Here is a 14,207-nt window from a genome sequence, read left to right as displayed (position 1 = left end):
AAATGAGGAAATGGCAACAATTCTGAAAAATATTTTGTATCTTTATTGAGAAGGCACAAAAAGCAATTCAGTAATAGTAAAATATCAGAAAGAAAAGGAGTAAATTACTCGGCTGTCAAGCACCTGAACCTGATGGTCTGCATCCTCAGATTTATGGCTTTGTAAAAGGAAAATTGTGTCTTGACAAATTTATTAAGAGTTCTTTGAGGATGTAACAAGTAGGTAATGAGGAATCGGTCAGATTGGCGCATTTGGATTTGCAAAAAGACATTTGATAAAGTGCATGTTAATAGTCACTGCACAAGTGCTCCTGGTACTTGGGAGTGAGATTGAAAGAGGATTGGGTAACTTGACAGTCGGGATAAATAGGTCATTTCAGGTTGACAAATTAACAAACTACAGGTATCTCAATCTCTTAATTAGTTGAAGGGACTGAATATAATAGCCACATTTACTAACCATATAAAGCTAAGCGGAAATGAAATTTGAGGACGCAAAATCTGCAAAGGGATTATAGCCTAAATGTGCTGGCAGAACATTGATGGATAGTATGTGATGTGGGAAAATATCAACTAATCCATTTTGTCAGGGAAAATCGACATGTAAAATGTTATTTAAATAGAAGGCTATGAAATGACAAGGTATCTTTGCATTAAAAAGCATACATGTACAGCAAGGAATAGAGAAAGCATTTGACTGGTTTTATTGTAAGGGGAATGGAGTACAAAAGTAGGAAGTTCTTGCTACAGCTGTATGTGGTGTTGATGAAATCGCACCAGTGTACTGCAGTTTTTGCCTCCTTATTTAAGGGAAGAATATTCAGATTGGAGGTAGTTGAGAAAGTTCACCAGCTTGATCCTGAGATGAAGGGGTTGTCTTATGAGGAAAGATTGAATGGGTTGGGCCTACACTCATTGGTGTTTAGAAGAATGGGAGGTGATCTTTGAAACGACTTGAAAGAATGGATGCTGATTCATGCCAGTTGGATTCTCTGGCCATTCATGCCAGCGGGATTCTCTCGTCCACTGCAGTGAATAGAGATGTGGCTAAGAGCTAAATTTTCCGTCCTCTCTGGCAGCAGGGTGTTAACATCCGGCAAATTCCAGCCCACGATTCTGACCGTTCCTTTACTCTGACAATTAATCTGGTTTTACTGCAGAAGTTGAGGGCAATGTTAACCTCCCCTTCCCTCCTATCTCTTCCCCATCCTCCTCCTCCCCTGGCCTCCCTCCTGAACAAGCCTCTTCTTCAGATGAGAGATCTTTGCAAAATGGAAGCTTTTCTGGATACACCCGATGGTACAAGATTCCATGAACAAGGCCTTGTTCTTGCTGTGTCCAATCATGTATTGTGGCACAATACATGAGTTCAATGCAGGTTGGTCTGCCCCTCCTGTGGAATGGGGACTTCTGGATTCTTTTTGTTTCCTTGAACCTGACCTCTTGACTCCCGATGTCATTCAAAATTATAGCTTAGCCAACATAACTCTGATGTAAATGAGAATTCCTTTGCAACTTTAAAAATTCAACTTGACTTGATGCTTTTCCAAACTACAACTTCCCGGTTTACCTTAGCTGTTGAAGCTTCCTGTACACCTTAACTGCTGAAACCACATTTCACAGCTGTTTGCTGTTAAATGTTCTCTCTCTTCTCAAGGCAATTACTTCACTCCTGGCAATCCTGTCTATATTGGATCCACTGATCTCTAACACTGGATTTGTATGGCAGTTCTCAGCCCCGTGACTATTGCTTTAGTCACTGACTAAGCCTAATACTAGGTTCTCAAATCCTCAACCTGTGACAAATACCTGTCAACCAGCAATATCCAAAGCAAAATTTAGCCCAAGTGTGTGCCCCTTTGTCAACATAACTAATAACTTCAAACCAAATATTTGCAACCCTGATCAATGGGAAGAATATTCCTAGTTTCTCTACAACAATCAAACCTAATGTATTTCTCTTAACCGGAGGACCCTGGGTTAGTGAAGCTTCAGGCCCCTTCCTGGCTTATGAACTGGCTTTGGCTTCTCTTTCCTCCAAATGTGTCCAAGCTATGACATTGCAAAAGACCCAAATATCCATTCTTAAAGTTATATCAAAATATTCGGAACTTCCAAGAGATGCGTCAAAGTTCTTGACGTGACCTAAAATTCACAAATTGTCCAAATAATGCATACGCAGATTTTCCATCACTAAGCTTTGTGCATAGTACAATTTAGTAATTTAAGGATTATTTCATTAGACAAATGTGCCAGCGCAGTGAAGTCTAACGGTTTTGGAGCAGAAATACGGAGGACCAAGAAGAGTTGGATCAACTGGAAGCCCCTTGGGATACTGGGTTGGAATTCAAAAATGGAGGTGAAATATTAACAAACCATTCCACCTATGAAAGGAAGAATACAATTTGTTTCCAACAAGAATCAAAACATTCTGAAGGGAAAGTGAGTATGAACTTGGGCATGTAGGGTATGGGGAGGGGGGGCAGTGGAGGGTGGTGCGGAAATCTAATGAATTAACTGAATCTGGGAAGAAATTGACATTTTAATGTCTGTGCATGAGTAAAAAGACACACCTTGGTCAGACAAGTTGCCAAGACTGTTGAAGCATACAATCTGCCGGGCTTGATAAAGTGAGGGTATAAGATAGGATTCTTTACAGTTGCCTGGATGAGTGCAGCTCCAACAGCACTCAAGTTGACACCACCTAGGAGAAAGCAACCCACTTGATTGGCACCCCAATTTTTGCTCCCTTCATCACTGACCCTCAGTGTGACAGCTGTGTGTGCCATCTGGAAGACATACTGCAGCTACTCGTTAAGGCTCCTTTGACAGCACCTTTCACCAAATGCATGACCTGTACCACTTAGAAGGGCGAAGGCAGCAAGGGATACTTGGGAACACCAACACCTGCAAGTTCCCTTCCAAATTGCATCATCCTGACTTGGAATTCCATCAGTGTTCCTTCACTGTGGCTGGATCAAAATCCTGGAACTCCCACACTTACATCACTTAAACCACATGGACTACAGTAGTTCAAGAAGGCAGCTCATCACTATTAGCTCAAGGAAAATTAGGATGGGCAACAAATACTGGCATAGCCAGTGATGTTGAATCAGCTAAAAAGACAGCAAAACCTGACAACAGCAAGAAATCAAAAAGAACACAAACTATGAAGGTGATAGCTTGAGGTTGAAGAGCTAACAATTGTGTGGAAATTTATGGAATCAACTTTGAATTTCTCCAACTAGTCTGACCAGTATAGTTATCACAAATAAATTGAATATTTTGGAGTCAAGGAATTTTGACTATATTCTGAGGGGGTTATAAAATTTGAAATCTGGCTCTGTTTTTATAAAGCTCTGAAAATTTAAGCTGATTATAAACATAATAGGCATGCAATCCAGTGTATCATGTTTTTAGAATGTGGGCTACCATAAGCTCAGTGAACTGTGATGCAACACCCTTCAGGTGAATTAAAAAAACAAACCTGGGTTAGCAGTACTCTTGTGTGAGGACTATCTTGAAGTGACTCTATTCATGGTCTTCTGATTTGGCTGTTAGTTGAGGGAGTATCAGATTTCTTTTTAAACGGGAGAAATAGGAGAAAGTGACTAGAGGTGAAATAAAGTAACAGAACTAACAAGACTTTTAAGGTCGAAGCTTAATATGTTTGTTCAAAAAATATGTTGACCTAAACTGGTAGGCGGAGAAACAACCGGCAGTATTAAGTGTTCAGTGCAATACGTGTTTCCTTGGATTACTGTAGCAACAACGTTCCTATTGCTAATTTTGAGTCTGAGCTTAGCGAGCACTATGGAATAGATGCATCATGAGTGTCAAATTAAGTTGTTTTTAACTGTAACCCTGGGGATAATCTGATAGCATAATGGGGCATAAAGTGAGACAGACTGAATCTGGATTGGAAAAAAATTCACTGAGGATTATTTCAGATTTGTAGGCTAGAATTAGGAATGACCATAGTTGTGACCAGGATTATTAGAATGCTTGCAATAGGGTTCATTATTATCCTACATGGTTGAAGGATGAAATTTTCACATTCCAATAGACAAAGGATGTGATCTTGTATAGACAACATAATGAACTGATATTTAAACCAAGTGGGAATAGTTGAGAAGTAAAAACTAAGTATTTTCTGGTGTAATAGGGCCTTATGTGAACAACAGCTTGTAGTGCATTTTGGTACAGTAAAACTACCCCAGGTACTTTATTGGAGAGTTAGCAAGCTAAATTTCTCATGAAGCCATGATTTGTGGCTTCTTAGAGTGATGGGAAAAGTAGAAAAATTGAAAGTTTTAGGGGTGAGAATTCTAGTGCTTGAAGCTCTGATAGCTGAAGTAACCATGGCCTCTTGTCAAATGAATAAAATCAGATGTGCAAGGTGTCAGAATTGGAGTGCTGAGATTTTGGTGGATTGTAGGGCTGGAGGAGGTTAGAAACAGAAGGGGTGAGGGGAGATTTAAAAAGAACAGCAATTTTAAAATTAAGGTGTTATTGCACCAAGAGCCATTGTAAGTAAGGTAAGCACTGAGGCAAAAGTTGGTTTAAATTAGTATATAGGCAGCAGAGTTCAGGTTTATGAAGCCAGAGATGAGCTATAGGGTTGGGGGTGATCAGGTGACATATTTTGTTTGAGCTTATGTATAGTCAGAAGCTCATTTCAAAATTTAAATACAACACCAAGATTGCATGTGACCTGGATTTGCCTCACATTTATCTAGGAGAGATCAGTGGTTGGGGAAAGAAGTTTATGGTGGGCTTCCAGTCTTCAGGATATTTGGTTGGAGGAAATTTCTATGTATCCAATATCAGATGTTGAGCATTTGGAAAAAAGTGAATAAACACAAGGACAGGGAAATCATTGTATGGCTATTAAGTGAATTACTTGTTGTAAAATCATTGCTGTAGGTTAATGGTAGAACAGTTTGAGAAAATGAATTTGGAAATGGTTTTCCGAAAGTAGGGATAAACCTCTTAATCCTGTAGGATATTGAATATTGTGATTTTAAACTTGCTGACCTCACTGTTATATTTGCCTTATAGAAGGGAATGGCAGACTAACATCCTTGGTAACAAAACAGAACAAATTGTAGTTTTCACTTCAGATAATTGGCCATTTTGAGTCGCAGTTTCATGGGACACTTGTAGTTTATCCATTTTTCTCAGCTGGCTGCATGGAGAGCTTGGCAGCATGCCCAAGAGATCACCACAAATTAAATCCAATAAAGTAAAACTTCAGCTGAGGATAAAACTACCTCTGACTTAGCTTTTTAGATCATAAAAAGACCATGTTGAGACTGGAGATGTTGGATTATATTAAAACTCGCTTCTAATTAATACGTCATAAGTAAAGGTCTTACAAAATGAATGGAATGCTCTATGAAAATAACACACAATCAGTTGATCTTTTGAAAACTGAAATAAAGATTAAGTTACTTGGGTGCTGTAGACCAATGAAACATTTGCCTATTCTGAAATGTATATAAAACTGACATTAAGGGGACCATATTTGGAACATAATGTCCCCTTGAATTAGACAAAACCACAAATGATACACACATCCTCCAATTCTAAATTGGTTAGAAGCTGATAGTTGTCAGTGTGGTGTTTGGTTACAGGAGAAGTAAACCTGGAGTGGAAAGACGGTGTTTGGTTACAGGAGAAGTAAACCTGGAGTGGAAAGATGCAAGATTTAGCCAGTGAGCAAACAAATTGCTCCTTGGAGATTTATATAAATGGCCTACTCCTCCTAACTTGTACAATCAGCCCCGAGCCTGTTCTGCAGATGAAGAGTTGGTTCGTGGTTTTGTGATGCAAACAGCAGGGGTTCAATTCCCATATTGGCTGACGTTATTTATGAAGGCCCCACTTTCTCAATTTTGTCCCTAGCCTGAGGTGTGATGATCCTTGGGTTAAATCACCACCAGTCTGCTCTCCCCTTCAAAGTGGAGACCAGCTTATGGTTATCTGGGACTGTGGTAACTTTGCTTTTACCGTGCTGGCTCAATAACTGCCAATAAGATTCTGTTTGATAAAAGCAGTCAGGGTTGATGTGCTGTAATGACGAATCATTGACTGCTTGGCAAATAATAGACTGGTGAGCTGAGATTTTTGACTATAGTTGTTGCAAGTATCCTATTATCTATTTCTTTGTTGAACTAAGTCACATGAAGTGAAATTTGTGTAGAGAAATGAGATATTAAATTCTGCAGATTTTTAAAAATGATCTACCTACAGGCACTTACTGTATTCTGGCCTAAAGCATGCTCCCTCTCCCTGGCTAGTGATCCAGTCTGAACTGCTAGAAATCGTGGTGAGTGGGGAGCTGTTTGAGATATTCTGGACTAGAACATATCTATTTGTCCTAAGAAAATCCTTTATTTTAAAGTTAGATTGTGGGTTTTTACCCCTCCAAACAATTGCACTCTAATTCTACGAATTCATAGAATCCTACAATGCAGATTTGATCCATCGAGTCTGCGCCAACCACAATACAATCCCAACAAGGCCCTAACCCTATGGATTTACTCTAACTAGTCCCCCTGATACTAAAAGGCAATTTAGCCTGACCAATCAACCTAACCTCCACGTCTTTCGATTGTGGAAGGAAACTGGCGCACCCGGAGAAAAGCCGTGTAGACACGGAAGATGTGCAAACTCCACACAGACAGTGACCCAAGCCAGGAATCGAACCTGGGTCCCTGGCGCTTTTGAGGCAGCCATGCTAACCACTGTGCTGCCCCAAAATCAAAGTGAGCATTGATCTCACTACCCCTCATGGTTAGTGAGTGCTCTACCATTTGAGCTAATTCCCTCAAAGCAATTCTGCATATCATTTTGTCATGTTTCAAGCTTTTAAACTATGCTGCTATGTGTGTTTAACAGTGCGACTGTTGCAAGTAACTTAGCTGTGGAAGGTCAAATTTCATAGGTGAGCTGGGTTGAGAGATAAAGATGCAAATTCAAATAGGAAATCGGGATTCATTCCTAGAGATAATGAAAGATATATGTTGACGTTCTGAGTTAATTCTGTAATGGTTAAGGTGCTTATAATTTGAGGGCATAATTGGCTTTCCTGAATCCAAGAAAAGATCTACACCAGATTCAAATTTCTCACCATTAATTGAATTATACTAGTGGTGAAGGCAATTTGAAATAATAGAAAGGTGATTGGAAAAGGACCATCAACAATATCCAAACCAAGAGGTTGAGCTTGATTTGGAAATAGGGTAAATCACCTTCAAGTCATCACAAGTATTTAACGAAAATGGGAAGACTGGGATGTAAGTTCAGGACCTTGAATGTTGTCCTTGTACAGTATTACTTTAAGGCTCCTTCAAGATCGAAACAAGACCAAGGAGCTACAGGTCCAGGTGAGAGTGGGAGAACAATGCAGTATTAGATGGGAAGAGCAGTGAGTGTGAGACTGACAGGAGTTACTTCTCCAATTATATTCTTTTTATTCCATGCTGGTTTCTCCAGTTTCGCCAATAAATGTAAATGTGTAGATGTGGTGCCAATCAAGTGGGCTGCTTTGTCCTGGATGGCTTCAAGCTTCTTGAGTTTTGTTGAAGCTGCACCTTTATAGGCAAGTGGGGAGTATTCCATCACATTCCTGATTTTGTAGATGGTGGATACGAAGTGAGTTAATCACTGCAGTGTTCCTAGCCTCTGATCTATTGTTGTCACTTTCTGTGGCAAGTCCAGTTGAGTTTCTGTTCAATGGTATCCTTAAGGATGTTGACAGTGGGGGATACAGTGATGGTAACACCACTGAATGTCAAGGGGTGGTGGTTAGTGTTCCTTATTGATGATGGTCATTGTGTTTATGGCACAAATGTTACTTACCACTTGTCAGCCCAAGCCTGGATATTGTCCAGATCTTGTTGCATGTGAACGTGGACTGCTTCACTATCTGAGGAGTCACAAATGGTGCTGAACATTGTGCAGTCATTGGTGAGCATCCCACTTCTGGCCTTATGATGGAGAGAAGATCATTGATGAAGCAGCTGAAGATTGTTGGGCGTAAGACACTACATTGAGCTACTCCTGCAGGAATGCCCTGGAACTGAGATGACTGACCCTCCACAACTACAACCATCATCCTATGTATCAGTATGACTCTAACCAGTAGAGTTGCCCCAATACTCATTGATTACAGTTTTTCTAGGGCTCCTTGATGCCATACATAGTCGAATGCGGCCATCACACTCCCCTCACCTCAAAATTCAGCTGAGGTCAGGAATTGAGTGACCCTGGCAAAACCCAAATTGGGCGTAACTGAGCACATTATTGCTGAGCAGATGCTGCTTGATAGCACTTTTGATTTATTATTATCACGTATTAATATACATTGAAAAGTGTTGTTGCTTATGCGCTATACAGTCAAAACATACTGGTCATAAAGAAGGAAACATGAGTGCAGAATGTAGTGTTACAGTCATAGTGTGTAGCGAAAGATCAACTTAATGCAAGATAAGTCCATTCAAAATGACAGCAGCAGGGAAGAAGCTGTTCTTGAGTGTCGGTTGATACATGCCTTCAGCCTTTTGTATCTTTTTCCTGACAGAAGAAGGTGAAAGAGAGAATGTCCAGGGTGTGTCGGGTCCTTAATTATGCTGGATGTTTTGCCAAGACAGCGGGAAGTGCAGACAGAGTCAGTGGTTGGGAGGCTGGTTTGCGTGATGGATTGGGCTACATTCACAATCTTTTGTAGTTTCTTGTGATCTTGGGCACAGTAGGAACCATACCAAGCTGTGATACAACCAGAAAGAATGCTTTCTATGGTGCATCTGTAAAAGTTGGTGAGAGTCATAGCTGACATGCCAAATTTCCTTAGTCTTCTGAGAAAATAGATGAAAGTAGAAAGTTGATCCCTTTTATCACTTTACCGATGATAGAGAGAAGGCTGGGTGATAATTGGCCAGGTTGGATTTGTCCTGTCTTTTGTGTACAGGACATACCTGGCCAATTTTCCACATTGCTGGGTAGATGCCACTTGTTGTAATTGTACTGGAAGAGCTTGTCAAGGGGAGTGGCAAGTTCTGGAGCAAAAGTCTTCAGTGCTATTGCTAGAATGTTATCAGAGCCCTTTACTTGTGCACTGTTTCTTGATATCACGTGGAGAGAATTTAATTGGCTGGAGACTGGCATCTGAGATATTGGGACCACTGGAAGAGGCCGAGGTGGGTCATCCACTTGGCACTTCTGGCTGACGTTTGCTGCGGATGCTTCAGTCTAATCTCTTGCACTGATGTACTGGACTCCTCCACCATTGAGGATGGGGATATTTGTGGAGCCCCCTCCTCCAGTGAGTTGTTTAATTACCATCCACGACTGGATGTGGCAAGACTGCACCTCTTAGATCTAATCAGTTGGTTGTGGGAGAGCTTAGCTCTATCTTCGGCCTTAGTCTCACTTGGCATTGTTATGTTTCCAATAATACCTTACTTTCCATCTCTGTCAGCACATTTTTAAAGATTTTCTTTGAAAATTACTTTCTTTCTTGGATGTCAACTGGTGTTCACTTAGCTAAACGGTCAGTATACATACCATGTATATATCCGAATAGGTGGATAAGGTATTAGCATAATGGCAGAGAAATGCTCCTTGATAAGCTGCCAGCATCGACATTAACTGTTTATTCATTTGGTATTCAAGTAGTCTTGTTTGGTAGCTTTAGCAGGTTGATAGCTCATTTTTAAGTATGCCTGGTATTGAACCAGGGTTGATTCTGTGGTTTGATGGTAATGGTTGAGTGGGGGATATGCTGGGCCATGAGGCTGCAGATTGTGTTCGAGTACAGTCCCATTGCTGCTGATGGCCACAGTGTCTCATGGATGCCCAGCCTTGAGTTGCTAGATCTGTTTGAAGCCTGTCCCACTTAGCACAGTGATAGTGTCACACAACACGCTGGAGGTTATTCTCAATGTGATGGCGGGATTTCACCTCCACAAGAACTGTCCGATCGGCACTCATCAATACTGTCGTGGACAGATGCATCTGCAGCCGGCAGATTGGTAAGGATGAGGTCAATTATGTTATTTCTTCTTGCTGGTTCCTTCACCACCTGCTGCAGACCCAATTTAGCAGTTATATCCTTTAGGACCTGACCAGCTCGATCAGTAGTATTACTGCTGAGCCACTCTTGGACATTGAAATCCCCCAACCAGAGTACGTTTTGCACCCTTACCACCCTCAGTGGCTCCTCTAAGTGTTGTTCGACATGGAGGAGTACTGATTCATCAGCTGAAGGAAAATGGTACACGGTAACAAGTAAGAGGTTTCCTTGCCCATGTTTACCCTGAAGCCATTAGACTTATGGGGTCCAAAGTCAATGTTAAGGATTCCCAGGGCAAATCACTCCTGCCTCCTGACTGTGTGCCACCTCTGCTGGATCTGTCCTGTGGGGGTGGAGGGGGTGGCAGAGGTGGGGGACAACATATCCAGGGATGGTAATGGTGTCTGGGGTGTTATTTGTAAGGTATTATTTTGTGATAATAACTGTCAGGCTGTTGCTTGACTACTCTGAAACAGGTTTCCCAGTTTTGGTATTAGCTCCCAGACGTTAGTAAGGAGGACTATGCAGGGTTGACAGGGCCGTTTGTTTTGCCATTGTCTTTTCTGGTGTCTAGATTGATGTTAGGCGGTTGGTCCAGTTTCTTTGTTGAAACTTTGTAGCAATTGCTACAATCGAGTGGCTTGAGCGGCCATTTCAGAGGGCAGTTGAGTGTCAGCTAGAGTGCTGTGGCTCCAGAGTCACATGTAGGCCAGACCAGGCAAATTGCCTTCCCTAAAAGACATTAGTGAACCAAATGGGTTTTTCCAACAATCAACAATGGCTTCATGGTCGTCAGTAGACTCCTAATTCTAGATATTTTTTATTGAATTCAAATTCCACCAGCTGCCATGATGGGATTCAAACTCAGATCCTCAGAATATTAGCTGAGTTTCTAGATTAATAATCTAGCAATAATATTACTAAGCTCTTGCCTCCTCCTTGGCTAATGGTTAAATGGTCCAAAGTCCCGCTGTACTCTTGATAGTGTTACAAAATCATGTTTTGCATTGAAACTGACTTTGAGTAGACTAAAAACCCCAGCATCAGTTTTTAAAAAGACTGGTGACAACATTTAAGTGAACTAAACAGCAGCTCTCAAGATGGCTTGAGTATTTGATTGTGTAAAGCCACTCAATATTTTCTCAAAAGATTAAGGAAATTTGGCATGTCATCTATGACTCTCTCTAACTTTAACAGATGCACCATAGAAAGCATTCTTTCTGGTTGTATCACAGGTTGGTATGGCTCCTGCGCTGCCCAAGACCGCAAGAAACTACAAAAGATTGTGAATGTAGCCCAATCCATCACGCAAACCGGCCTGCTGGTTTGACCCTGTCTACACTTCCTGCTGCCTCAGCAAAGCAGCCAGCATAATTGAGGACCCCATGCATCCTGGACGTTCTCTCTGCCATCTTCTTCCGTCGGGGGGAGAAAGCACACAGTCTGAGGTCATATACCAACCAACTCAAGAATAGCTTCTTCCCTGCTGTTGTCAGACTTTTGAATGGATTTGCCTTGCATTAAGTTGATCTTTGTCTAATAGCCTAGCTATGACTAACACTACATTCCGTACTCTCTCATTTCCTTCTCTATGAATGGTATGTTTTGTCTGTATAATGCGCAAGAAACAATACTTTTCACTGTATGCTAATACATGTGACAAATCAAATTAAATCAAAAATGTTGATCGATTGCCAATAAAATTCCATCTGCATTGCATGTTTTTAGGAAAGAAAACCTGCCATTACCTGGTCCGACCTAATTATGGTTGATTCTTTAATGCCCTCTGAAATGGTGTAGCAAGCCACTCAATTCGAGGACAATTCTTTGAGCAACAAATAATGGCCTTGCCAGTACAGCCACACCCATTGAAAGAATAAGGAAATAAACCAAGTTAATCGTACCAGCAGATGGACTGTGTAGGCTAGCAAATCTGTATGGATGTCCAGAAATCAGTTCCTCCACTGAGGGAAGGCAGCTGACAAGTGTTGAAGGCAAGAACAATGTTGTTGCTGGCAGCTTATCAAGGAGCATTTCTCTGCCATTATGCCAATATCTTATCCACTTATTCGGATATATACATGAGTATGTGTACTGACCATTTAGCCAAATGAACAAGTTGATGTCCAAGAAAGAAAGTAATTTTCAAAGAAAGTCTTGAAAAATGTGCATACAAAGATGGAAAGCAAAGTATTATTGGAAACATAACTTTGCCAAGTGAGACTAAGGCCAGAGGAAGAAGAGAAATAAACTCCTAGGTTCTCATTGCTGATTATCATACAAGGATCGGAGTTTTGCATCTTTTTATTTTCCACCCCCTATCAAATGGCCTAATAATACTACCCTCCCCCCACTGTTTGCTCATGAGGAAGAGCCATTTTGGTGACACATCTGATATGTCAGACTGAGCTGATCCAGCATTGCCTTCTGGAGAAAGCTGAAGGACAGATGCTGCACTAAATAGTGGAGCATTAAGCATAGTTTCAGGTCAGGTACTGAACTATATTAACCAAGGTGGACCTGAGTTTAGTTCCCTTTGTCTATGCTGAATTAGTTGAAGTAGCAGTATAAGAATAAAAACTGGCCTCTGTTTCTTCAAGATAGGTCAGTGAAAATGCAACCAAAATCCTCCTCCCTGATGGTAAAATTAATTTGGGGATATTGGACAAGGACAGAATTAGCATCATCCATGATAAACCCAATCCAGTATGATCAAATAACTTGCTAACTATAGTGAATAGGCTTTCACTGTGACATCTTTTGGATATCCCAAGGATGCACAAGGAACTATCTAAGCTCTTGACATTAAAATGATCAAGTGTTCATGATATTAGACACAACTGTGGAATCGATTGAATCAGCATTTTCAGGAAATGTGGAAGTGAAAAATAAACTATTGGATAAGCTGACGTGTCACTTGGTTCTTCGTTGCTAATCTTTTTGTTTTGTTTGTGACAGATGCCAAACTTCTGCCCAGCTATAACTGTCGTGTTATGATCCGGGATAAAACCTACTCCTCATCGGGAGAACGTGCTGTTCTCGTCAGTCTACTGCCTGTTTCTGGAAAGCCCTGTAAAACCAGGGCGAAAGCCAGAGCCAAATCCCAATAATTGTGTCATGAAGTTTCTATGTTTCCCTATTGAGCCTTTTTTTTAAAGAAAGATAAACCATTTTTTTGTATGAAACACAATGGTAATTTCCTTTCTGTTACTGCTTTTATGATCTGCGTTTACTGCATTTCCTTATGATGCTACTAAAGGCATGGTAATTCTCTACCAAGGCTAGGAACAAAAAGGATTAATTGTTCATATGCTGTAAATCAATGTTAATAGTGACCAGATGCTTCATTGGTAGGTTACCTAATGAGGTAAAGTTATTTCAGGCGATTCCCTTTGGAAATATTATTGATATCAGATTCATCAAGACATGAGATGGTCGCTTCATTTGCCTTGGCTAGTACCTCAGTCAAACTGTACATAGTACTTGATTTCAGTATATAAATCAAGCTGAGTTTTTTTACACTAAGTATTGAACACTGCCACTGGTAACTATGAACAAAGAATTAAGTGGTTAGATGAGAATTTCTTGATGCATTATATTTTTGGAATGTATAATTTTGATCTGAAACACTGGGAAGTTGACTTCACTGCATTGTTTATGAAGTCAATTTTTTTATATTGAACTTTAATTTTTTGACACTGTTTTCTACTGCCATGTACCCGTAACATTTTGCATAATGTTTGCAAATGATAAAAGATTCCCAACCTTCCCAACCTGATGATTGTTTTGTTAGTTTGTGAAGTTATTCACTTGTTTAAATGTCAAAATTGTTTTATTAAAGAATATCGACAAAGTTCAAGTCTACTTCAAATCTTGCTATAAGACCTGAGACCTGTCAGATTTTTCAGTTTCATTTTTATGGTGCTGCAAAAGTTTTAAAGACCTTGCACTTCTAAAAGCTTTGTAATTATAGTGTAACTTTAGCACCAAGCTGTCAAAGCACTGCGCTTAGTATTCATGCCTTGAATGTTTTCTTAAGTGAGCCCTTAATGATCATACTTGCAAGATGCCCTGGTTTGATGCAAAGATTTCTTTTTACAAAAAATAGGTCACTGGAGAATGTTTATGAA

The 14,207-nt window shown here is 40.4% G+C and overlaps 1 protein-coding gene across 8 annotated transcripts in view; it reads left to right on the top strand.

The window, feature by feature from the left end:
• The window catches only part of LOC145344052 (uncharacterized), an 86,437-nt gene extending 72,593 nt beyond the window's left edge, over positions 1-13,844 (top strand). For 6 of the 8 annotated variants that reach the window (XM_080190818.1, XM_080190812.1, XM_080190814.1 and 3 more), the window contains one exon: positions 13,036-13,844. In XM_080190818.1, coding sequence (XP_080046944.1) covers positions 13,036-13,187 — 152 coding nt within the window. In that variant the 3' untranslated portion in view covers positions 13,188-13,844. Of the gene's footprint in view, positions 1-2,242; positions 2,442-13,035 lie in introns of all 8 variants that reach the window. The other 2 variants (XR_013886829.1, XM_080190817.1) reach the window with 2 other exon arrangements.
• The last annotated feature ends 363 nt before the right edge of the window (positions 13,845-14,207 follow it).

The sequence above is a fragment of the Carcharhinus amblyrhynchos genome, chromosome 6, assembly GCF_965287045.1.
Source record: "Carcharhinus amblyrhynchos chromosome 6, sCarAmb.v2.hapA, whole genome shotgun sequence".
Classification (NCBI taxonomy): Eukaryota; Metazoa; Chordata; class Chondrichthyes; order Carcharhiniformes; family Carcharhinidae; genus Carcharhinus; species Carcharhinus amblyrhynchos.
Note: the sequence above shows the minus strand (reverse complement) of the source record. Positions and strands in the feature narration are given on the sequence as shown.